The 24,901-nt window shown below is 34.1% G+C and overlaps 10 protein-coding genes and 1 pseudogene across 12 annotated transcripts; all 11 read left to right on the top strand.

Moving 5' to 3' along the window:
* The first annotated feature begins 288 nt into the window (after positions 1-288).
* On the top strand, positions 289-1,660 carry LOC103313952 (serine protease inhibitor 42Dd). The gene is made up of 3 exons (XM_064357620.1): positions 289-471; positions 523-1,308; positions 1,355-1,660. The coding sequence occupies exons 1-3, from the start codon at positions 379-381 to the stop codon at positions 1,622-1,624; spliced, it is 1,149 nt and encodes a 382-aa protein (XP_064213690.1). The 5' UTR covers positions 289-378; the 3' UTR covers positions 1,625-1,660.
* A 99-nt stretch (positions 1,661-1,759) lies between these two features.
* LOC135266492 (serine protease inhibitor 3/4-like) lies at positions 1,760-3,048 on the top strand. Its single transcript, XM_064357375.1, has 3 exons — positions 1,760-1,852; positions 1,897-2,679; positions 2,732-3,048. Exons 1-3 carry the CDS (start codon positions 1,760-1,762, stop codon positions 3,002-3,004), a joined length of 1,149 nt encoding a protein of 382 aa, XP_064213445.1. The 3' UTR covers positions 3,005-3,048.
* A 1,108-nt stretch (positions 3,049-4,156) lies between these two features.
* Positions 4,157-5,438, top strand: LOC107398457 (alaserpin-like). The gene is made up of 3 exons (XM_015982557.2): positions 4,157-4,249; positions 4,294-5,076; positions 5,129-5,438. The coding sequence occupies exons 1-3, from the start codon at positions 4,157-4,159 to the stop codon at positions 5,399-5,401; spliced, it is 1,149 nt and encodes a 382-aa protein (XP_015838043.2). The 3' UTR covers positions 5,402-5,438.
* A 1,849-nt stretch (positions 5,439-7,287) lies between these two features.
* On the top strand, positions 7,288-8,654 carry LOC107398455 (serine protease inhibitor 42Dd-like). Its single transcript, XM_015982555.2, has 4 exons — positions 7,288-7,398; positions 7,447-8,241; positions 8,286-8,436; positions 8,488-8,654. The coding sequence occupies exons 1-4, from the start codon at positions 7,288-7,290 to the stop codon at positions 8,622-8,624; spliced, it is 1,194 nt and encodes a 397-aa protein (XP_015838041.2). The 3' UTR covers positions 8,625-8,654.
* Positions 8,655-8,666: 12 nt separating this feature from the next.
* On the top strand, positions 8,667-13,496 carry LOC663001 (antichymotrypsin-2). Of its 3 annotated transcripts, none has more exons than XM_064357662.1 (4): positions 8,667-8,916; positions 12,308-13,099; positions 13,149-13,299; positions 13,351-13,496. In XM_064357662.1, exons 1-4 carry the CDS (start codon positions 8,683-8,685, stop codon positions 13,479-13,481), a joined length of 1,308 nt encoding a protein of 435 aa, XP_064213732.1. In that variant the 5' UTR covers positions 8,667-8,682; the 3' UTR covers positions 13,482-13,496. The 3 variants fall into 3 exon arrangements, with proteins under 3 accessions (XP_064213732.1, XP_015838233.2, XP_064213733.1); XM_015982747.2 differs by lacking the exons at positions 12,308-13,099; positions 13,149-13,299; positions 13,351-13,496 and adding exons at positions 8,960-9,751; positions 9,797-9,947; positions 9,999-10,151 and having other exon boundaries at positions 8,699-8,916; XM_064357663.1 differs by lacking the exon at positions 8,667-8,916 and adding an exon at positions 11,989-12,263.
* On the top strand, positions 10,437-11,833 carry LOC135265242 (antichymotrypsin-2-like). The gene is made up of 4 exons (XM_064357665.1): positions 10,437-10,598; positions 10,643-11,434; positions 11,480-11,630; positions 11,682-11,833. The coding sequence occupies exons 1-4, from the start codon at positions 10,488-10,490 to the stop codon at positions 11,813-11,815; spliced, it is 1,188 nt and encodes a 395-aa protein (XP_064213735.1). The 5' UTR covers positions 10,437-10,487; the 3' UTR covers positions 11,816-11,833.
* A 220-nt stretch (positions 13,497-13,716) lies between the features above and the next one.
* Positions 13,717-14,664, top strand: LOC135266518 (antichymotrypsin-2-like; the record flags this gene model as incomplete). The annotated part of the gene is made up of 1 exon (XM_064357461.1): positions 13,717-14,664. A coding segment is annotated over one exon (729 nt), but the record flags the coding sequence as incomplete, so codon positions are not given.
* A 300-nt stretch (positions 14,665-14,964) lies between these two features.
* Positions 14,965-16,357, top strand: LOC135266590 (antichymotrypsin-2-like). Its single transcript, XM_064357664.1, has 4 exons — positions 14,965-15,121; positions 15,165-15,956; positions 16,001-16,151; positions 16,203-16,357. The coding sequence occupies exons 1-4, from the start codon at positions 15,011-15,013 to the stop codon at positions 16,337-16,339; spliced, it is 1,191 nt and encodes a 396-aa protein (XP_064213734.1). The 5' UTR covers positions 14,965-15,010; the 3' UTR covers positions 16,340-16,357.
* Positions 16,358-17,414: 1,057 nt separating this feature from the next.
* Positions 17,415-18,804, top strand: LOC135265251 (antichymotrypsin-2-like). The gene is made up of 4 exons (XM_064357666.1): positions 17,415-17,571; positions 17,617-18,408; positions 18,458-18,608; positions 18,660-18,804. Exons 1-4 carry the CDS (start codon positions 17,461-17,463, stop codon positions 18,788-18,790), a joined length of 1,185 nt encoding a protein of 394 aa, XP_064213736.1. The 5' UTR covers positions 17,415-17,460; the 3' UTR covers positions 18,791-18,804.
* A 62-nt stretch (positions 18,805-18,866) lies between these two features.
* On the top strand, positions 18,867-20,203 carry LOC103313990 (alaserpin-like; annotated as a pseudogene).
* A 71-nt stretch (positions 20,204-20,274) lies between these two features.
* Positions 20,275-21,645, top strand: LOC662973 (antichymotrypsin-2). Its single transcript, XM_064357667.1, has 3 exons — positions 20,275-20,432; positions 20,476-21,418; positions 21,468-21,645. Exons 1-3 carry the CDS (start codon positions 20,322-20,324, stop codon positions 21,596-21,598), a joined length of 1,185 nt encoding a protein of 394 aa, XP_064213737.1. The 5' UTR covers positions 20,275-20,321; the 3' UTR covers positions 21,599-21,645.
* The last annotated feature ends 3,256 nt before the right edge of the window (positions 21,646-24,901 follow it).

Here is a 24,901-nt window from a genome sequence, read left to right on the forward strand (position 1 = left end):
AAATTCCCTATAGTATAACCTCTTCTAACCATAAAGAAACAAACTAAAAAAAGTCTAATGCTGTGATTATACCAACTCTCCATTATCCTTTGATTGAAAACTAATTCAAGAATTCCTTCAACTATTATGAACTTCGTGTGATAGTAAAAAATTTCCAAACTGAACATAAAAATTTGTGGAAAACAATAGAAATTTTACAGAAAATAAAAAAAATTAATGAAGCAATTTTTGCTTCAAACAATTGAAAAAACCAGGCTTTATGGTAAACATAACAACAAAATTTGCAATCAAAATGTTTTATTACCCGTAATTAATTTCTGCGACCAGGTTTTAATCAAACCAGACGTGTTTATTATTTGCTCAATCCCGGGCAAAAAAATGCATTTTCTCTTATTTTTGACTTTGTGCTTCGCATCTGTATCCCCATATACCGAAATACATGACAAAAAATTTGCCGCTTCCTTATACCAAGTAGGTATTCACCCAATCTACCCTAACTGCCTTTCACTAAAATAATTCAAGGAGTTGGCAAAAAGTTGCAACAACTTCGTCATAAGCCCTTTCTTGATCGAAACAGCTTTCGCTGCACTTTCCTTGGGAAGCTCCCGTAAAACGGCTGGAGAATTCCGCACCGTGTTCCACTTACCCCAAACACATGAAGCAATTAAAGGACGATACAAACACTTCTTCTCTCTTTTTACCAACAAAGGCTACAAATTCCAAACTGCAAGCAGGATTTCGCTCCTGGACGAGCTCGAACTCGCCCAAAAATGGCAAAAACAAGTCCGTGATATTTTCAACATCCAGGCCGAAGTCCTGGACGTCACCAACAAAAATGCAAGTGCGGAAAAAATCGATAGTTGGTTTCGGGAGAAAACGTACAACAAAGTCGATAAAATTGTAACACCTAAAGATTTGAACGTTGAAACGGGCTTTTTCCTGCTCAGTGCCTCACATTTTGGGGCTTGCTGGGCCAAGGAGTTTGCGAGCAAACGCACACACAAGGATAATTTCTACAACAGGGGGAAATTAACGCAAAAGACGTCCGTTGATACGATGTATCTTCTTGGATATTTCAATTACGGACAAAGCAAGCAATTAGAAGCCAAGTTTTTGGAACTAACTTTTATAGAACAACAATCTTCCATGGTCATCATTCTTCCGGATAAAATCGACGGGATACAAAAACTTGAAACCAAAATGGATCAAGTGCTTCAGTTCCGAGACATGAAGACCACAGCAGTGGACATTTCGCTGCCAAAATTCCGAATGGACAGCCACTTCGACCTCATAAAGTTTTTACAAAAAGTGAGGTCTGTTTGAAGTTAATAAAAAAAACTCAAGTATTTTTTAGTTGGGCATAAAACAAGCTTTTATAGATGGTAAAGCTTCCTTTGATGGGACTGTAGAAACGGATTGTGACCTACCTTACATCACTAAAGTCACCCAGAAAACTTCCATGGAAATTAACGAACGAGGAGTCGAAGCCACAGCTGGTCCAGCACATGCTGCGCCCCCTTCTGTTGCCCCCAGTTATGTGAAATTTAAAGCCGACCACCCATTCATATTTTACATCAAAATCAAAGAAGTCGTAGTCTATGTTGGCCGAGTCCTTGCGTTTTAAATGAATTAATAAATAAAAAATTGCACAATAGAAAAATGGTCGTTTAATTTCGCCCAATTATGCACTATTTTAATCAAATTAAAAACTCGTTTCATTCCTTTATAAAGCGAGCCGATAATGCGGTTGAAATTCACAATGAATTTTGCCCCATTTTTGATTGTAACTCTCGCTTTTGCGGAAAAAAATGCCCAACAGTCAAGCACCGACTTTTGCGCTTCTTTGTACAAAGTGCGGCTCAATTGTACGTATTTTTATTTCAGTAATAATTTCAGGAGTTGGCGAACAAAACTGGTAATTTTATCGCGAGTCCTTTTTTAATTGAATCGACTTTTGCTGCACTTTATTTGGGAAGTGGCGGCACAACGGCTGAAGAAATCCGAACGGTGCTTCACTTACCCCAAAGCAACGAAGAAATTGAAGAAAATTTTAAAAATCTGTTGGCGCTTTTTAACAGTCAAGGCTACAATCTCCACATTGCGAACAAATTCTATGTTAAAGAAAGCTTTCTACTTAATCCAATTTGGCAAAAACAAGTGAGGGATTTTTTCCAAATAGAATCTTCAATTATGGATTTTGACAATAAAATTGCAATGGTGGAAAAAATCAATCATTGGATTCGAGAACAGACTAATAACAAAATCGATAAAATCGTGTCAGTGGAAGCTTTTAGGGATAGTCCAGAGAGTTTGATTTTGGGAGCTTTGTATTTTCAAGCGGATTGGGCTCGGCAGTTTTCGACTACGGACACAATTAAGGCCCCTTTTTACAAAAAACCAAACCTTCCAATTTTAGTTGATATGATGCAGCGTAAGAAACAAGTATTTAGTTTTGGTGAAAGCGACACTTTGGATGCGAAATTCTTGGAACTGCCTTTCCAAAGCTATGAAGCTTCCATGGTCCTAGTCCTTCCAAACAAAATCGACGGACTGTGCGAACTTGAAGCCAAAATCGACCAAGTTTTGCAATTTCGTGACTTTAGATCCATGAATTTGAATGTTTTTGTGCCGAAATTTCGAATTGAGAGTAAACTCGACCTTAAGAAAATTCTTTCAAATGTATCTATTCTTATTTTTTGTTTTTTTTTAATGTTGACTTATTGTTTTTAAGTTGGGTTTAAAAACGGTTTTTAATGATACAGAGGCTGCATTGTATGGACTTGTGACAACTGGACCGTGGCCCTATATCACAAAAGCGACTCAAAAAACATTTTTGGAAATTAATGAAAGGGGAGTTGAAGCAGCAGCTGGTCAAAAACTCCTTTTTGGGATGCCGAGATCAGCGATAAGTTTCAATCATGAGTTTAAGGCTAATCACTCTTTTATGTTTTATATCAAAATAAGGAACCTTGTGGTCTTTGTTGGACGAGTTGTTGATTTGTAATAATTAGATTAATAAAACAGTTATTTGAAAATTGAAAATTTTGAGACTTTTTTTTTCCTTTCTTTAATCTTTTTGACTCGGTTACTACACGATTCTGCTTAAAAATAGGTAATTAGTTAGTACAAAAAGCTGAAACTTGTTTTAGATTAGTTATTTTTTATCTATTTTTTTGGAGACTGGAAAAATTAAAAGCGACTGTATTTCGCTAAATATCTCCTAAACTACGAAACGCAGAACAAAAATGGCAACAAATTTGGAAACTTTAAACAATTTTACGTCAAACAGACATACTTTTGACATAATTTTTTGGTTATTGTAATCATGATAGATTTTTTATTCACCTATTAGTTGTTTCAAAACTATACAAACGCCACTTGCTATTATTTTTTGAAATGTACGAAAAATTTGTAACAGCTAATTTTGAAACGCAAAGGACGTCCGTTGATACGATGTATCTTCTTGGATATTTCAATTACGGACAAAGCAAGCAATTAGAAGCCAAGTTTTTGGAACTAACTTTTATAGAACAACAATCTTCCATGGTCATCATTCTTCCGGATAAAATCGACGGGATACAAAAACTTGAAACCAAAATGGATCAAGTGCTTCAGTTCCGAGACATGAAGACCACAGCAGTGGACATTTCGCTGCCAAAATTCCGAATGGACAGCCACTTCGACCTCATAAAGTTTTTACAAAAAGTGAGGTCTGTTTGAAGTTAATAAAAAAAACTCAAGTATTTTTTAGTTGGGCATAAAACAAGCTTTTATAGATGGTAAAGCTTCATTTGATGGGACTGTAGAAGCTGATTGTGACCTACCTTACATCACTAAAGTCACCCAGAAAACTTCCATGGAAATTAACGAACGAGGAGTCGAAGCCACAGCTGGTCAAGCACATGCTGCGCCCCCTTCTGTTGCCCCCAGTTATGTGAAATTTAAAGCCGACCACCCATTCATATTTTACATCAAAATCAAAGAAGTCGTGGTTTATGTTGGCCAAGTCCTTGCGTTTTAAATGAATTGTTAAATAAAAAATTGCACAATAGAAGAATAATCGTTTAATTTCGCCCAATTATGCACTATTTTAATCAAATTAAAAACTCGTTTCATTGCTTTATAAAGCGAGCCGATAATGCGGTTGAAATTCACAATGAATTTTGTCCCATTTCTGATTGTAACTCTCGCTTTTGCGAAAAAAAATGCCCAACAGCCAAGCACCGACTTTTGCGCTTCTTTGTACAAAGTGCGGCTCAATTGTACGTATTTTTATTTCAGTAATAATTTCAGGAGTTGGCGAACAAAACTGGTAATTTTATCGCGAGTCCTTTTTTAATTGAATCGACTTTTGCTGCACTTTATTTGGGAAGTGGCGGCACAACGGCTGAAGAAATCCGAACGGTGCTTCACTTACCCCAAAGCAATGAAGAAATTGAAGAAAAGTTTAAAAATCTGTTGGTGCCTTTTAGCAATCAAGGCTACAATCTCCACATTGCGAACAAATTCTATGTTAAAGAAAGCTTTCTACTTAATCCAATTTGGCAAAAACAAGTGAGGGATTTTTTCCAAATAGAATCTTCAATTATGGATTTTGACAATAAAATTGCAATGGTAGAAAAAATCAATCACTGGATTCGAGAACAGACTAACAACAAAATCGATAAAATCGTGTCAGTGGAAGCTTTTAGAGATAGTCCAGAGAGTTTGATTTTGGGAGCTTTGTATTTTCAAGCGGATTGGGCTTGGCAGTTTTCGACTATGGACACAATTAAGGCCCCTTTTTACAAAAAACCAAACCTTCCAATTTTAGTTGATATGATGCAGCGTAAGAAACAAGTATTTAGTTTTGTTGAAAGCGACACTTTGGATGCGAAATTCTTGGAACTGCCTTTCCAAAGCTATGAAGCTTCCATGGTCCTAGTCCTTCCAAACAAAATCGACGGACTGTGCGAACTTGAAGCCAAAATCGACCAAGTTTTGCAATTTCGTGACTTTAGATCCATGAATTTGGATGTTTTTGTGCCGAAATTTCGAATTGAGAGTAAACTCGACCTGAAGGAAATTCTTACAAATGTATCTATACTTATTTTTTGTTTTTTTTTAATGTTGATTTATTGTTTTTAAGTTGGGTTTAAAAACGGTTTTTAATGATACAGAGGCCGCATTGTATGGACTTGTGACAACAGGACCGTGGCCCTATATCACAAAAGCGACTCAAAAAACATTTTTGGAAATTAATGAAAGGGGAGTTGAAGCAGCAGCTGGTCAAAAACTCCTTTTTGGGATGCCGAGATCAGCGATAAGTTTCAATCATGAGTTTAAGGCTAATCACCCTTTTATGTTTTATATCAAAATAAGGAACCTTGTGGTCTTTGTTGGACGAGTTGTTGATTTGTAATAATTAAATTAGTAAAACAGTTATTTGAAAATTAAAAATTTTGAAACTTTTTTTTTCTTTCTTTAATCTTTTTGACTCGGTTACCACACGATTCTGCTTAAAAATAGGTAATTAGTTAGTACAAAAATCTGAAACTTGTTTTAGATAAGTTATTTTTTATCAATTTTTTTGGAGACTGGAAAAATTAAAAACGACTGTATTTCGCTAAATATCTCCAAAATTACGAAACGCAGAACAAAAATGGCAACAGATTTGGAAACTTTAAACAATTTTACGTCAAACAGACATACTTTTGACATAATTTTTTGGTTATTGTCATCATAATTATTTTTAAACACCTATTAGTGTTTCAAAACTATAAAAACGCCACTTGCTATTATTTTTTGAAGTGCACGAAAAATTTGTAACAGCTAATTTTAAAAAAAATGCGACGTTAGCTTTTTTAAGTACATACAGGCTCGCTAAAAAGTATAGATACAGTTCAATATTATAAAAACTATCAATAAAACCTTATTGAAATTTGGTATATGCATAAGAGTAATATAAATTCCATCGTTTTGGTTGTTTATCAAATTTCTATCTCTGTTCTTAGGATATAAGGCTAACATGATTTATTTAATTAGCAAAAAGGGTCAATCTTATTATGTTTTAGACGAGCATTTTTTTCTGAGTTCTTTAGTATAACACATACATACCTTAATTTATTGAAATTTAAAAAAACAAACTAATGGAATTTTAAAAAACGTAAAATTTTGTTAGTATCGGAAATATTTCATCTATCTTTAGCCTTTTGACGCTTAAACACTGACCAAAAAATAAGTAAAAGTAAATAATAATTGTTAAAATAACACTTTTAGCTGAAAAAGAACAAATTTTAATTTAAAAAAAATAAACAAAAAATACATAATTTGTTTGCTACAAAAATTTTCAAAATATTTCGTACAAAGCTTAATTTTTGACTAATATTGACAGATCGCTAATAAAAGTATTTCCAAAGCTAACTTATTAGTCTTACTTTTCCAGAAATCTAACATAATTTTTTTTTATTTTAATTTTTTTACCTTCTAATAAAAATAAAAGTGAGCATTATGTTACATAACTAAATTCAGAAATAAACGCTCTTTAAAAAATTATGAAACTTAGCCCTTTGTGCCATTAAATAATCAAGTTAGGTTTGTATTTTCAAAATAAATAACGATAGAAAAGTGAAAAAGATCCCAGTTGATGGAATTTTTAACTTTTAACTGTTTCTTAAAATTCAAAATGAAAATATATATTTAACTTTTTAGCAACTCTATATACAAAAATTTTTCCCACATTTGTTTTTTAGAATTATTTGCACAATTTTGTTAATTATTTGACTCGAATTCTTCAAAATTTTGGTCAGAAATAAATAATTAACTCGTAAAAAAATATTTTTTTATTTTATTTTTTTATATTTTGTGTGAATATCTTTGATTCAAGTAGAAAAATAAAATTGATTGTATTTCTTCTAATATCTCCAACACAAATGGAGATAGTTTTGAAATTTCCCTTTAATAAGTTTCTAATAAAAGTTCAAAATAACTTTATGGTGATCTGACTGATTTTGTTTAGGAAGAAACAATTGTTTTGCAAAATTTTTCCTAAAAATTAGCATATTTTTTGAACTCAAAATACCCAATTCTTTCGCAAAACTTTGTTCAAATACAAAAATGACTTCAGTTTTTCGATTTTCTCTCGATTTTAATCAGAAGATTTAACTTTAAAACAACCAAAAAAGATAAAAAACGTAGCTACGTGCAAAATACTGTTTAATAAAACACGATCATGGTAATGGGCCAATTAAAAACACATTTGCCATCCATTTAAACCCATCCTCTCCCCTCAAAGTACCAGTTGTAAAAATGAAACACTTGCTCTACTTTCTAGCCCTACTAAGGGCAAGTGTTTCCGACGAAATAGCCCGTCAAGAGCTGACCACAAGCACGAATTTATTCAGCGAAGACCTTTACAAAGTAGTACCTAAATAACAAATCAAGTCCAAAACAAGTTTCAAATTTCAGACAATAGCCAAAACCAGTGCGAAAACGTTCCTAGCCAGCCCTTTATCCACCGAAATAGCCCTAGCTCTGGCCCAAACTGGTTGCAAAGGCGAAACGGGCGAAGAAATCCGCTCTTCCCTCTTCCTGCCAACCAGCCAGAGTGACATTGAGAGCGGTTTTAGCACACTTTTGACCAACTATTTGACCGGAAACGGCTTTTACACACTTCACACATTGAACAAAATCTACGTCCGGCGGAATTTCCAAGTGAAAGAGAATTTCAAACGCGTCGTAAAGCAAGTTTTCCGGAGCGAAAGCCAACGAATTGATTTCACAAAGCGGGCCAAAGCGGCCCAAAGCATGAACAAATGGGCCGAAAAAAACAGCAGGAATCGGATACGCAATATTGCGGTCCCTAATTCGTTAACCGCAAGGACACGGATGGTTTTCCTGAACGGTTTGTACTTCAGGGCGAATTGGTCCAAACCGTTCCAATTGTCCTTAACACGGAAGGACGTTTTTCATGTTAATAGCACCACGAGCGTCCCCGTTGATATGATGCGCCAAAACGGGGCCCAACTTTACAACGTGTTTGAAAATCCGGCCCTGGACGCCCAGTTCCTCGAGCTGCCGTTGCGGGGAGATGAAGCCTCGATGGTTTTGGTTTTACCGAATTCGCCAAACGGTTTGGCCATCCTTGAGTCGCAAATTGGGAAGGTTTTGGAACCGTTTGAAAGCAATCTTGATTATGTTAACCTGGCGGTGCCGAAATTTCGAATCGACACTCGAATTAATTTGAAATTTGTTTTGAAAAACGTGAGACGGGATTTTGTGTGCGTTTGAGTCAATTTTTTTTTCAGTTGGGTGTGAATAAAGCGTTCGATTTGTCTCAAGCTGACTGTAGTGGGATTGGAGGAAAGAAGGGTGATTTGGCGATTAGTGAAATTTTCCAAAAGAGTTTCATTGATGTTGGCGAGGGTGGGGTTGAGGCAAGTGCTGGGACAGACGATGGTACAAAAATGCAACAAAATGAGGCATTTTTTTATTTTTGGATGATTTCAGATGAAACTCTTGTGATAAATACAACGCCAAATTTTCGGAATTTTAAGGATTTTGTAGCCGACCATCCATTCCTGTTTTATGTCAAAATTAAGAAAATTATCGCGTTTGTGGGCCGAGTCCTTGACCCCACTGTGTAACCAATCCAAAAATAAAACAAAACTGTTGAATAGTTGTGTTTACTCTTTTCCGCAAGACATGACATTAACCTTGACTGTGTTGTTAAGCAGACTTTATTATTATTTTATCACTTCTCCTCGATTTGTATATAAATGTCAACAAACAAACATCTTAACAATTCCGAAGTGGCCACCAATCACAATGAAGTTCCTTCTTTTATTGTTAGTTTCAGTGTCGGTTGCGTTTGCGAAAAATGTGGCAATTCAAGAATTTACAAGCGCTAACAACCAATTCACTTCATCGGTTTACAAGGTTCGTGTTTGTTACAATTTTCAGGTCCTGAAATTTTTTTCAGGAATTGGGCAAATCCGAAAATGGCAATTTCGTGGTAAGTCCTTTCTCGGCTGAAACAATCCTTGCTTTCGCCCAATCAGGTTGTAAAGGAGACTCAGCTGAAGAATTGCGCAACAGTTTGCATCTCCCAAATGACAAAACCAAAGTCGAATCGGCCCTAAAGTCACTTTTGCCGAAAATCAAAGGCAATGACCTCTACACTCTCCACACGGCCAACAAAATGTACGTCAAAAAAGACTTTGCGATCAAGGAAGAGTTCAAAAAAGCTGCAAGTCAAGTGTATTATGCCGATTCTGAAAGTATCGATTTCACCAAAAATGTTGAAGCTGCGAATGTTATGAACAGTTGGGTGGAAAAACATACAAAAAGCAAAATCAAAAATTTGATCAGTTCGGGTGATTTGGACCAATTTACTCGAGCAGTTTTGATCAATGCTTTGTACTTCAAAGCCAATTGGTCTCTTCCGTTCCAATTAAGTCTAACGCAGAAAAAAAAGTTTTATAAAACACCATCTGATTCAATTGAAGTGGATATGATGCAACATTTCGATGAGCATTTCAATTATTACGAGTGTCCGCATTTGAAAGCCCAGTTTTTGGAATTGCCGTTTCTTGGAGGTGAAGCCTCGATGGTGTTCGTGCTTCCGAACGAAAAAGACGGTCTTTCAAGACTCGAAAATCAGTTGGAGTCTGATTTTGTGCCCCAGCACGAGTTGAAAAGAACGTTTCTAAACGTGGTCTTGCCCAAATTCCGGATTGAAAGTCTTATCAATTTTGTCGATATTTTAACAAAAGTTGGTATTGATAGCACGAGAATTTTCATTATGATCGGTTTGTAGTTGGGTGTTAAAAAAGTGTTTGATGAGAAAGAAGCCGATTTGAGTGGAATTGCAGGTGAAAAGGGAGATTTGGTTATTGATAAAATTGCCCAGAAAACTTTTATTGACGTGAGCGAAGAAGGGGTTGAAGCTGCAGCTGCTACGTATGTCCGTAAGTGTATTTTCAGCGTTTTGATGTTTTTGGTAATTTTTCAAATTTTAGTTATCGCTGTTCCCGTTTCTGCTCCTTTGGAACAACCTAAAAATTTCATTGCTGATCATCCCTTCATCTTCTACATCAAAGTTAAGGATCTTATCATTTTTGCCGGAAGAGTTACCAATCCGTCAAAGCAATAAATAAATAATTTTAACCGTTTTTTTCGTCTGATGGAAAAACCTTGACCTCTCCTTTGTATATATTACATATACGTTTTTTTAATGTCTTTAGGTACAGTAACATTACGTCGGTTTGAAATTCCCACAAATATCCTATCGGATGTTCCTTTTTATTTTCTATATGACAGATAACGATCTTATTATTCGGGATGAGGGAGCAGTAATCTATCACAACAATTTGAATAAAAATTCTTGTTTGTTTGATTTTCTTAAAAATTTATCAAAAAAACCTTGACCTTTACTCTCAACACGAATCCAATTATGTATTATAAAAGCTTGAACACAATGAAATGATTCACAACTCGTCGTGGCAACAATGAAGACAACACTTGTTTTATTCTTTATTTTTCACTTATCTATAGCTGAAGAAGGTGCAATCCAAGAATTCACAAATGCAAACAATCAATTCACCTCAGCAGTTTACAAGGTTAGTGCTTGTTTCCAATTTCAATCCCTGAAAAATTCTTTCAGGAATTGAGCAAAACTGAAAACGGCAATTTCATGGTAAGTCCTTTCTCGGCTGAAACAGTCCTTGCTTTCGCCCAATCGGGTTGTAAAGGAGACTCAGCTGAAGAATTGCGCAACAGTTTGCATCTCCCAAATGACAAAACCAAAGTCGAATCGGCCCTAAAATCACTTTTGCCGAAAATCAAAGGCAATGACCTCTACACTCTCCACACGGCCAACAAAATGTACGTCAAAAAAGACTTTGCGATCAAGGAAGAGTTCAAAAGAGCTGCAAGTCAAGTGTATTATGCCGATTCTGAAAGTATCGATTTCACCAAAAATGTTGAAGCTGCGAATGTTATGAACAGTTGGGTGGAAAAACATACAAAAAGCAAAATAAAAAATTTGATCGATTCGAATGATTTGGACCAATTTACTCGAGCAGTTTTGATCAATGCTTTGTACTTCAAAGCCAATTGGTCTCTTCCGTTTCAATTAAGTCTAACGCAGAAAAAAAATTTTTATAAAACACCATCTGATTCAATTGAAGTGGATATGATGCAACATTTCGATGAACATTTCAATTATTACGAGTGTCCGCATTTGAAAGCCCAGTTTTTGGAATTACCGTTTCTTGGAGGTGAAGCCTCGATGGTGTTCGTGCTTCCGAACGAAAAAGACGGACTTGCAAGACTCGAAAATCAGTTGGAGTCTGTTTTTGTGCCCCAGCACGAGTTGAAAAGAACATTTCTAAACGTGGTCTTGCCCAAATTCCGGATTGAGAATCTTATCAATTTTGTCGATATTTTAACAAAAGTTGGTATTGATAGCACGAGAATTTTCATTATGATCGGTTTGTAGTTGGGTGTTAAAAAAGTGTTTGATGAGAAAGAAGCCGATTTGAGTGGAATTGCAGGTGAAAAGGGAGATTTGGTTATTGATAAAATTGCCCAGAAAACTTTTATTGACGTGAGCGAAGAAGGGGTTGAAGCTGCTGCTGCTACGTATGTCCGTAAGTGTATTTTCACAGTATTAATATTTTTAGTAATTTTAAACATTTTAGTTATTGCTGTTCCCATTTCCGCTCCTTTGGAACAACCTAAAAATTTCATTGCTGATCATCCCTTCATCTTCTACATCAAAGTTAAAGATCTTATCATTTTTGCCGGAAGAGTTACCAATCCGTCAAAGCAATAAATAAATAATTTTAACCGATTTTTTCATCTGATGTAAAAACCTTGACCTCTCCTTTGTATATTTTACATATACGTTTTTTTAATGTCTTTAGGTACAGCAACATTACCAAATGTCTTAGCGGATGTTCCTTTTATTTTTTATATCACAGATAACGATCTTATTATTCGGGCTGGGAGAGTCCGTAATCTATCACAACAATTTGAATAAAAATTCTTGTTTATTTGATTTTCTTAAAAATTTATCAAAAAAACCTTGACCTTTACTCTCAACACGAATCCAATTATGTATTATAAAAGCTTGAACACACTGAAATGATTCACAACTCGTCGTGGCAACAATGAAGACAACACTTGTTTTATTCTTTATTTTTCACTTATCTAAAGCTGAAGAAGGTGCAATCCAAGAATTCACAAATGCAAACAATCAATTCACCTCAGCAGTTTACAAGGTTAGTGCTTGTTTCCAATTTCAATCCCTGAAAAATTCTTTCAGGAATTGAGCAAAACTGAAAATGGCAATTTCATGGTAAGTCCTTTCTCGGCTGAAACAGTCCTTGCTTTCGCCCAATCGGGTTGTAAAGGAGACTCAGCTGAAGAACTGCGAAACAGTTTGCATCTCCCAAATGACAAAACCAAAGTCGAATCGGCCCTAAAGTCACTTTTGCCGAAAATCAAAGGCAATGACCTCTACACTCTCCACACGGCCAATAAAATGTACGTCAAAAAAAACTTTGCGATCAAGGAAGAGTTCAAAAGAGCTGCAAGTCAAGTGTATTATGCCGATTCTGAAAGTATCGATTTCACCAAAAATGTTGAAGCTGCGAATGTTATGAACAGTTGGGTGGAAAAACATACAAAAAGCAAAATAAAAAATTTGATCGATTCGAATGATTTGGACCAATTTACTCGAGCAGTTTTGATCAATGCTTTGTACTTCAAAGCCAATTGGTCTCTTCCGTTTCAATTAAGTCTAACGCAGAAAAAAAAGTTTTATAAAACACCATCTAATTCAATTGAAGTGGATATGATGCAACACCTTAGGGAGGACTTCAATTATTACGAGTGCCCGCATTTGAAAGCCCAGTTTTTGGAATTACCGTTTCTTGGAGGTGAAGCCTCGATGGTTTTTGTGCTTCCGAACGAAAAAGACGGTCTTGCGAGACTCGAAAGTCAATTAGAATCTGTTTTTGTGCCTCAACACCAGTTGAAAAGCACATTTCTAAACGTGGTTTTGCCCAAATTTCAAATTGAGAGCAAAATTGATTTTAAAAGTCTTTTAAAGAAGGTAAAGTCTTGCATGATTATTTTAAATTATTAATAGTGTGTTTAATTAGTTAGGAGTGACAAAAGTGTTTGATGACGAACAAGCTGATTTGAGTGGAATTGCAGGTGAAAAGGGCGATTTGGTGATTAATAAAATTGTCCAGAAAACATTTATTGACGTGAGCGAAGAAGGAGTTGAAGCAGCAGCTGCTACGTATGTCCGTAAGTGTATTTTCTTTGTTCTGATATTTTTGGTAATTTTTCAAATTTTAGTTATTGCTGTTCCTGAGTCTGCTCAATTGGAACAACCCAAGAATTTCATAGCTGATCATCCCTTCATCTTCTACATTAAGATTAAGGACATTGTCATTTTTGCTGGACGGGTTACCAACCCGTCACAATAAATAAATATATTTTGACTGTTTTTTTAATTTAAAAACTTTGAACTCTCCTCTAGATTCCGATTAAAATGATCCACAATTCGTGTGGTTATAATGCAGTCAACATTCGTTTTATTTCTCATTTTTTACACTTCAGCAGCTGAAAAAACAATCCAACAATTTAAAAATGCGAGCAATCAATTTACTGTTTCAGTCTACAAGGTTAGTAATTATTTCCAAATTCATTTCTTGAAAAAAAATTCAGGAATTGAGCACATCCGAAAATGGCAATTTCGTGGTGAGTCCTTTTTCAATTGAAGCAACTCTTGCTTTGGCCAAAACGGCTTTCAAAGGAGAGTCACTTGAAGAAATACGTAACGTTTTACACCTCCCAGATGACAAGGACAAATTAATAATACAATCACTGTTGTCTGAAGCAAACAGTAAATTCTACAACCTCCACACTGGAAGCAAAATTTATGTCAAAAAAGACATTCCGATTAAAGAAAAATTCAAAAACACAAGTCAAGTCTTTTACGAAAATTTGGACTTTTCCCAAAGCTACGACTCATCCTATTTTGTTAACAGATGGCTGGAAGATCGCACCGAAGACAGAGTTACAAATGTGATCAATGCGGATGAATTAAATAACACGACACGAGTGGTTTTAGTCAATGGTTTATATTTCACAGGCAAATGGTCGAAACCATTTGCATTTACCGCTAATGGAAGATTGAAATTTTATAAAAAACCAAACGAAACCATCTATGTTGATTACTTGCGGGACACTTCTGCCCATTTCAATTATTACGAAAGCCAAGATTTAAAGGCCCAATTTTTGGAATTACCGTTCCTTGGAGGTGAAGCTTTGATGGTTGTAGTGCTTCCAAAAGAAAAGGACGGTCTTTCAAGACTTGAAAATCAATCGGAAGCTGTTTTTTGCCTCAACACCAAATGCAAGACACATTATTTAATATTTCCTGCCTAAATTTCAAATCCAGAGTTCAAATAATTTTGCTAAAATATTACCAAAAGTGAATATAGACTGGTTTTGGGAGCAAACACGAGGTTTGTTTTAGTTGGGAGTGAGGAAAATTTTTAACGAGACTGAGGCCGATTTGAGTGGAATTGGCGGCAAAAAAGGCGATTTAGTGATTGATAAGATGGTCCAAAGTCTGTTCATTGATGTTAGCAAAGAGGGTGTTGACGAATCTGTTGCCTTCTTTTACGGTACAACTAATTTTTTTATGTACCTATACATTTTGATTATTTTTAAATTATTGTAGGTACGGAAACATCATGTCGGTTCGAAATTCCCACTTATTTCATAGCCGATCATCCTTTTATTTTCTTTATTAAAATTAACGACCTTATTATTCTGGCTGGAAAAGTCAGTAATCCATCACAGCAGTTTGAATTAAAAAAAATTATTCAATTTCTTGTTTAATTTTCTTCGAATTTTATCAAAAACCTTGACCTTTACCCACATTATGAATCCACTTATTATAAAAGCGTGAACACATTAAAATGACCCCACAACTCATCGTGCAACAATGAAGTCAATAGTTGTTTTATTTATAATTTTTTACGTATCTGCAGCTCAAGAAACTGCAATTCAGGAATTTACAAACGCAAATAATCAATTCACTTCATCAGTGTACAAGGTTGGTATTTCTATCCGTTTTCAGACCTGAAAAATTCTTTCAGGAATTGAGCAAAACTGAAAATGGCAATTTCATGGTAAGTCCTTTCTCGGCTGAAACAGTCCTTGCTTTCGCCCAATCGGGGTGTAAAGGAAACTCAGCTGAAGAATTGCGCAACAGTTTGCATCTCCCAAATGACAAAACCAAAGTCGAATCGGCCCTAAAGTCACTTTTGCCGAAAATCAAAGGCAATGACCTCTACACTCTCCACACGGCCAACAAAATGTACGTCAAAAAAGACTTTGCGATCAAGGAAGAGTTCAAAAGAGCTGCAAGTCAAGTGTATTATGCCGATTCTGAAAGTATCGATTTCACCAAAAATGTTGAAGCTGCGAATGTTATGAACAGTTGGGTGGAAAAACATACAAAAAGCAAAATCACAAATTTGATCGATTCGAATGATTTGGACAAATTTACTCGAGCAGTTTTGATCAATGCTTTGTATTTCAAAGCCAATTGGTCTCTTCCGTTCGAATTAAGACTAACCAGCAAAAGAGAATTCTACAAAACAGCGTCTGATTCAATTGAAGTGGATATGATGCAACATCTCGATGAACATTTCAATTATTACGAGTCTCCAGATTTGAAGGCCCAGTTTTTGGAATTACCGTTTCTTGGAGGTGAAGCCTCGATGGTGTTCGTGCTTCCGAACGAAAAAGACGGTCTTGCGAGACTCGAAACTCAATTGGAATCTGTTTTTGTGCCTCAACACCAATTGAAAAGCACATTTCTAAACGTGGTTTTGCCCAAATTCCGGATTGAAAGCGAAATTGATTTCAAAAGTGTTTTAATGAAGGTAAAATCTTGCAATTTTTTTAATTTACTATATGGTATCATCAGTTAGGGGTCGCAAAAGTGTTTGATGACGAACAAGCCGATTTGAGTGGAATTGCAGGTGAAAAAGGAGATTTGGTTATTGATAAAATTGTCCAGAAAACTTTTATTGACGTGAGCGAAGAAGGAGTTGAAGCTGCTGCTGCTACATATGTCCGTAAGTGTATTTTCTTTGTTCTGATATTTTTGGTAATTTTTCAAATTTTAGTTATCGGTTTCCCTGCTTCTGCTATTTTGCATCAACAACAACCTAAAAATTTTATAGCTGATCATCCCTTCATTTTCTACATTAAGGTTAAAGATCTTGTCATTTTTGCTGGAAGAGTTACCAATCCGTCGCAATAATAAATAAATAATTTTTGACTGTTTTCTTATTAAAAACCTTGATCTCTCTGTATATTTTTTCATGTAACGTTTAGTTTCTTTTTTAAATGTCTGTTGGCACAATTACATCACGTCGGTTGGGAATTCTCACAAGTGTCTTAGCGGATCTTCCTTTTATTTTCTATATGACAGTTAACGATCTTATTATTATGAGATATAACCTGAATAAAAGAATTTATCTAATTTCTTGTTTATTTTATTTTCTTCGAATTTTTTTTCAAACACCTTGACCTTTAATTTTATTACGAATCCAATTGTTAATATACTCGTAAACTTGAATACAATAAAATGATTTACAACTCGTGGCAACAATGAAGACAACACTTGTTTTATTTTTCATTTTTTACTTATTTGCAGCTGAAAAAACTGCAATCCAGAAATTTAAAAATGCAAATAATCAATTCACAACATACAGTTTAATTTTTTTAAATAGGAATCATAGTTGGCTATGACATTTTCGAAAAGCTAATTTTTTTCCGAACTAAAAACAATATAAATACAGTTTGATATTTTTATATACTTTTGATAAAAAATATACTTAAAGAATTGAATTTCATGTTTAATTAAAAAACATAATGAGAATGTACGCTTGCCATACTTTTCATAGTTTTAATTAAAATTGCAAAATTTTTTCACCTTAAATCAAAGTGTTACAAAACAATAAATCACGCCGCCAGCTTTTCGACTCTATTTGAAGAGACCATAGCATGGCTGTCCGTAAATACAGAACACTTGAAAAGTAAAATGCTACAACTGTGACCAAGATCGCACTACTAGTTTTCCTGATTTTTGGGGGAATCACTTTACCTCAAGGGATCATTTTACCCCACTTTCCCCTACGTTTTGAGTGCTAATTTAAATTACCGTAGATACAGCAACATCACATCGATTTGACATTTCCAGTTAATAGCATTATTTTGGCTGAAAGAATTAGTAATCCATCACAACATTTGAATAAAATTTCTTGTTTATTTGATTATTCTTCGAAATTTATCAAAAACCTTGACCTTCACTCACAATATGAATGCAATTATTATAAAAGCCTGAACACAATAAAATCATCCAGAGCTCGTCGTGGCAACATGAAGTCAACACTTGTTTTATTTTTCATTTTTTACGTATCTGCAGCTGAAGAAACTGCAATCCAAGAATTTACAAATGCAAACAATCAATTCACTTCCTCAGTGTACAAGGTTGGTGTTTGTTTCCATTTTTAAACACCTGAAAAATTCTTTCAGGAATTGAGCAAAACTGAAAATGGCAATTTCATGGTAAGTCCTTTCTCGGCTGAAACAGTCCTTGCTTTCGCCCAATCGGGGTGTAAAGGAAACTCAGCTGAAGAATTGCGCAACAGTTTGCATCTCCCAAATGACAAAACCAAAGTCGAATCGGCCCTAAAGTCACTTTTGCCGAAAATCAAAGGCAATGACCTCTACACTCTCCACACGGCCAACAAAATGTACGTCAAAAAAGACTTTGCGATCAAGGAAGAGTTCAAAAGAGCTGCAAGTCAAGTGTATTATGCCGATTCTGAAAGTATCGATTTCACCAAAAATGTTGAAGCTGCGAATGTTATGAACAATTGGGTGGAAAAACATACAAAAAGCAAAATCAAAAATTTGATCGATTCGAATGATTTGGACCAATTTACTCGAGCAGTTTTGATCAATGCTTTGTATTTCAAAGCCAATTGGTCTCTTCCGTTTCAATTAAGTCTAACGCAGAAAAAAAATTTTTATAAAACACCATCTGATTCAATTGAAGTGGATATGATGCAACATTTCGATGAACATTTCAATTATTACGAGTGTCCGCATTTGAAAGCCCAGTTTTTGGAATTACCGTTTCTTGGAGGTGAAGCCTCGATGGTTTTTGTGCTTCCGAACGAAAAAGACGGTCTTGCGAGACTCGAAAATCAGTTGGAGTCTGTTTTTGTGCCCCAGCACGAGTTGAAAAGGACATTTCTAAACGTGGTCTTGCCCAAATTTCAAATTGAGAGCAAAATTGATTTTAAAAGTCTTTTAAAGAAGGTAAAGTCTTGCATGATTATTTTAAGTTATTAATAGTGTGTTTAATTAGTTAGGAGTGACAAAAGTGTTTGATGACGAACAAGCCGATTTGAGTGGAATTGCAGGTGAAAAGGGCGATTTGGTGATTAATAAAATTGTCCAGAAAACATTTATTGACGTGAGCGAAGAAGGAGTTGAAGCTGCAGCTGCTACATATGTCCGTAAGTGTATTTTCTTTGTTCTCATATTTTTGGTAATTTTTCAAATTTTAGTTGTTGCTGTTCCTGAGTCTGCTCAATTGGAACAACCCAAGAATTTCATAGCTGATCATCCCTTCATCTTCTACATTAAGATTAAGGACATTGTCATTTTTGCCGGACGGGTTACTAACCCGTCACAATAAATAAATAAATTTTGTCTGTTTTTTTAATTTAAAAACCTTGAACTCTCCTCTAGATTCCGATTAAAATGATCCACAATTCGTGTGGTTATAATGCAGTCAACATTCGTTTTATTTCTCATTTTTTACACTTCAGCAGCTGAAAAAACAATCCAACAATTTAAAAATGCGAGCAATCAATTTACTGTTTCAGTCTACAAGGTTAGTAATTATTTCCAAATTCATTTCTTGAAAAAAATTTCAGGAATTGAGCAAATCCGAAAATGGCAATTTCGTGGTGAGTCCTTTTTCGGTTGAAGGAACTCTTGCTTTGGCCCAAACGGCTTTCAAAGGAGAGTCACTACAAGAAATACGTAACGTTTCACACCTCCCAGATGACAAGGACAAATTAATAATACAATCACTGTTGTCTGAAGCAAACAGTAAATTCTACAACCTCCACACTGGAAGCAAAATTTACGTCAAAAAAGACATTCCGATTAAAGAAAAATTCAAAAACACAAGTCAAGTCTTTTACGAAAATATGGACTTTTCCCAAAGCTACGACTCATCCTATTTTGTTAACGGATGGCTGGAAGATCGCACCGAAGACAGAGTTACAAATGTGATCAATTCGGATGAATTAAATAACACGACACGAGTGGTTTTAGTCAATGGTTTATATTTCACAGGCAAATGGTCGAAACCATTTGCATTTACCGCTAATGGAAGATTGAAATTTTATAAAAAACCAAACGAAACCATCTATGTTGATTACTTGCGGGACACTTCTGCCCATTTCAATTATTACGAAAGCCAAGATTTGAAGGCACAATTTTTGGAATTACCGTTTCTTAGAGGTGAAGCTTTGATGATTGTAGTGCTTCCAAAAGAATAGGACGGTCTTTCAAGACTTGAAAATCAATTGAAAGCTGTTTTTATGCCTCAACACCAAATGCAAGACACATTACTTAATATTTTCCTGCCTAAATTTCATATCCAGAGTTCAATTAATTTTGCTAAAATATTACCAAAAGTGAGTATAGACTGGTTTTGGGAGCAAACACGAGGTTTGTTTTAGTTGGGGGTGAGGAAAATTTTTAACGAGACTGAAGCCGATTTGAGAGGAATTGGCGGCAAAAAGGGCGATTTAGTGATTGATAAGATGGTCCAAAGTCTGTTCATTGATGTTAGCAAAGAGGGTGTTGACGAATCTGTTGCCTTCTTTTACGGTACAATTAATTTTTCTATGTACCTGTACATTTTGATTATTTTTAAATTATTGTAGGTACGGAAACTTTACGTCGGTTCGAAATTCCCACTTATTTCATAGCCGATCATCCTTTTATTTTCTATATTAAAATTAACGATCTTATTATTCTGGCTGGAAGAGTCAGTAATCCAATACAGCAATTTGAATAAAAATATTTTATCCAATTTCTTGTTCAATTCTCTTCGAATTTTATCAGAAACCTTGACCTTTACCCACATTATGAATCCACTTATTATAAAAGCGTGAACACATTAAAATGACCCCACAACTCATCGTGCAACAATGAAGTCAATAGTTGTTTTATTTATAATTTTTTACATATCTGCAGCTCAAGAAACTGCAATTCAGGAATTTACAAACGCAAATAATCAATTCACTTCATCAGTGTACAAGGTTAGTATTTCTATCCGTTTTCAGACCTGAAAAATTCTTTCAGGAATTGAGCAAAACTGAAAATGGCAATTTCATGGTAAGTCCTTTCTCCGCTGAAACAATCCTTGCTTTCGCCCAATCGGGGTGTAAAGGAGACTCAGCTGAAGAACTGCGCAACAGTTTGCATCTCCCAAATGACAAAACCAAAGTCGAATCGGCCCTAAAATCACTTTTGCCGAAAATCAAAGGCAATGACCTCTACACTCTCCACACGGCCAACAAAATGTACGTCAAAAAAGACTTTGCGATCAAAGAAGAGTTCAAAAAAGCTGCAAGTGAAGTATTTCAAGCCGATTCGGAAAACATCGACTTCGTCCAAAACACTGAAGCCGCCAAAACCATGAATGGTTGGGTGGAGGAACACACAAAAAGCAAAATCAAAAATTTGATCAATCCGAATTTTCTGGACAACCACACGAGAGTGGTTCTGATAAATGCGCTATTTTTCAAAGCAAATTGGTCAGTTCCGTTCCAATTAAGTCTGACCCAGAAAGGAAAATTCTACAAAACAGCGTCCGATTTTGTAGAGGTCGATATGATGCAACAGTTGGAACAGCACTTCAATTATTACGAGTGTCCGCATTTGAAGGCCCAATTTTTGGAACTGCCGTTCAAAGGGGGCGAAGCCTCGATGGTTTTCGTGCTTCCGAACGAAAAAGACGGTCTTGCGAGACTCGAAACTCAATTGGAATCTGTTTTTGTGCCTCAACACGAGTTGAAAAGCACATTTCTAAACGTGGTCTTGCCCAAATTCCGGATTGAGAGCGAAATTGACTTCAAGACTGTTTTAAACAAGTTAGGGGTCAGTAAAGTGTTTGATGAAAAACAAGCCGATTTGAGTGGCATTGCAGGCGAGAAAGGCGATTTAATAATTGATAAAGTCATTCAGAAAGATTTTATTGATGTGAGTGAGGAGGGTGTTGAAGCAGCTGCTGCGACTTACGTTTGTAAGTTATTTATTTTTTCAGAGACTATTAATAACGTATTTATTTTCAGTAATTGGGGTCCCGTTTTCGGCACCAATTGAACGACCGAAATATTTTCTAGCCGACCATCCATTTATTTTCTACATCAAGATTAAGGGTTTAATAGTGTTTGCAGGAAGGGTGACCGACCCCAAAGTTTGAAAACGTTTTCCGTCCAAAATTGATAAATAAAGACCAACTCTAATTAGTATTGTGGTGTTATTTTATTAATAAATAACCGACTTTATATCTCACCCGTTGCAAAAATAATCATTAATTTACCTAATTAGTTTTTTGTGGCAATTTAGTTTCAAATAAGCGACTAAAATGTGCCGAATAACATTTATTATTAAACAAAGTTAAAGATTCATTTAATTTTTACTTTATAAATATAATTGATTATTTGTGAGAATAAAAAAATTCTGGTAAATAATAATTATTAATTAAGAAAGAATTCAGTTCAAAAATCTCAAAGCAAAGAAATGGTTTAAAGTTATAATTTTTTATTTCCGAAAAATTCGTGGTAATTTAATTTAAAAAAAAAATGTAGCAGACACAAAATACAGTGACAATTTAACTATTTAAATAATTAAGGACCAGTTTACTTTACAGAACACGAAATTAAACTTAATTCCAAATAAAATTGCCATTTAAAATGTATTGAGAATAATGTTAAGTTAAACACGAATTAAATTTTAATTGCAATTAAATGTTTTGTAACTCAAACGTTAAACTTATTTTGCATTAATTAAGTAATAAATTACATTTCCAAACAAACCAACATTTTTTTTGACCTCTTAAAGTGTCGAAACGTCGCGACGAACCTCAAAAATTTTTTATTTTTCATTTGTCTTTTAAGAAAATTAATAAATGTTTATCAACTTAAAGAAAAATTGGAAAAATTTGGTCTTAAATTATCTCTTGTGGTGGTAGGTGTTGTTAAATATTTCCAATAAACCTTATTTACAGTAATGGTCAGAATTTTAATCAGGGTATTTCCATAAATGATGACTTGATAACTTTTATTCTAGTTATACCAATTTTTTGAAACCCTAAAGGCCGGTTTATAGAAAGCTCAGTTAAAGTTAATTGCGTTGTTAAAAGTTAACAACGCGAATGGACCAACCAAACTGCTTCAATTTGGTCAAAATTAAGATAGGCAATATCTATAGGGAAAAATTTTATTTAAAAAAAAATTCATAACTCAAAAACTAAAAGTCGTAGAGCAATGCGGTTTGTTCCATTGAATTCAGCGGCTCATTTTGCGTATAAACCCATCTTTTAACAAGATATAAATTTTTAAAGTTTTTTGCTAAAAATTAAGATAGGCAATATCTATAGTAAAAAATTTTATTTACGAAAAAAACTTCATAACTCAAAAACTAAAAGTCGTAGAGCAATGCGGTTTGTTCTATTGAATTCAGTGGCTCATGTTGCGTATAAAACCATCTTTTAACAGGATATAAACTTTTAAAGCTTTTTGCTAAAAATTAAGATGGCAATATCTATAGTAAAAAATTTTATTAAAAAAAAATTCATAACTCAAAAACTAAAATTCGTAGAGCAATGCGATTTGTTCCATTGAATTCAGCGGCTCATTTTGCGTATAAAACCATCTTTTAACAGGATATAAACTTTTAAAGCTTTTTGCTAAAAATTAAGATAAGCAATATCTAAAGTAAAAAATTTTATTAAAAAAAAAATCATAACTCAAAAACTAAGTCTTAGAGCAATGCGGTTTGTTCCATTGAATTCAGCGGCTCATTTTGCGTATAAAACCATCTTTTAACAAGATATAAACTTTTAAAGCTTTTTGCTAAAAATTAAGATAGACAATATCTATAGTAAAAAATTTTATTTAAAAAAAATTCATAACTCAAAAACTAAAAGTCGTAGAGCAATGCGATTTATTCAGTTGAATTCAGTGGCTCATTTTGCGTAAAAAACCATCTTTTAACAAGATATAAACTTTTAAAGCTTTTTGCTAAAAATTAAGATAGGCAACATCTATAGTGAAAAATTTTATTTACAAAAAAATTCATAACTCGAAAACTAAAAGTCGTAGAGCAATGCGATTTGTTCCATTGAATTCAGCGGCTCATTTTGCGTATAAAACCATTTTTTAACAAGATGTAAACTTTTAAAGTTTTTTGCTAAAAATTAAGATAGGCAATATCTATAGTGAAAAATTTTATTTACCAAAAAAAAATTCATAACTCAAAAACTAAAAGTCGTAGAGCAATGCGGTTTGTTCTATTGAATTCAGCGGCTCATTTTGCGTATAAAACCATCTTTTAACAAGATATAAACTTTTAAAGTTTTTTGCTAAAAATTAAGATAGGCAATATCTATAGTAGAAAATTTTATTTACGAAAAAAACTTTATAACTCAAAAACTAAAATTCGTAGAGCAATGCGGTTTGTTCCATGGAATTCAGCGGCTCATTTTGCGTATGAAACCATCTTTTAACAGGATGTAAACATTTAAAGTTTTTTGCTAAAAATTAAGATAGGCAATATCTATAGTGAAAAATTTTATTTACGAAAAAAACTTCATAACTCAAAAACTAAAAGTCGTACAGCAATGCGGTTTGTTCTATTGAATTTAGCGGCTCATTTTGCGTATAAAACCATCTTTTAACAAGATATAAACTTTTAAAGCTTTTTGCTAAAAATTAAGATAGGCAATATCTATAGTGAAAAATTTTATTTACGAAAAAAACTTCATAACTCAAAAACTAAAATTCGTAGAGCAATGCGGTTTGTTCCATTGAATTCAGCGGCTCATTTTGCGTATGAAACCATCTTTTAACAGGATGTAAACATTTAAAGTTTTTTGCTAAAAATTAAGATAGGCAACATCTATAGTGAAAAATTTTATTTACGAAAAAAACTTCATAACTCAAAAACTAAAAGTCGTAGAGCAATGCGGTTTGTTCTGTTGAATTCAGCGGCTCATTTTGCGTATAAAACCGTCTTTTAACAAAATGTAAACTTTTAAAGTTTTTTGCTATAAATTAAGATAGGCAATATCTATAGTAAAAAATTTTATTTAAAAAAAAAATTCATAACTCAAAAACTAAAAGTCGTAGAGCAATGCGGTTTGTTCTATTGAATTCAGCGGCTCATTTTGCGTATAAAACCATTTTTTAACAAAATGTAAACTTTTAAAGTTTTTTGCTATAAATTAAGATAGGCAATATCTATAGTGAAAAATTTTATTTACGAAAAAAAATTCATAACTCAAAAACTAAAAGTCGTAGAGCAATGCGGTTTATTCTATTGAATTCAGCGGCTCATTTTGCGTATGAAACCATCTTTTAACAAGATATAAACTTTTAAAGCTTTTTGCTAAAAATTAAGATAGGCAATATCTATAGTAAAAAATTTTATTAAAAAAAATTCATAACTCAAAAACTAAAACTCGTAGAGTAATGCGGTTTGTTCCATGGAATTCAGCGGCTCA

The sequence above is a fragment of the Tribolium castaneum genome, chromosome 6, assembly GCF_031307605.1.
Source record: "Tribolium castaneum strain GA2 chromosome 6, icTriCast1.1, whole genome shotgun sequence".
NCBI lineage: Eukaryota > Metazoa > Arthropoda > Insecta > Coleoptera > Tenebrionidae > Tribolium > Tribolium castaneum.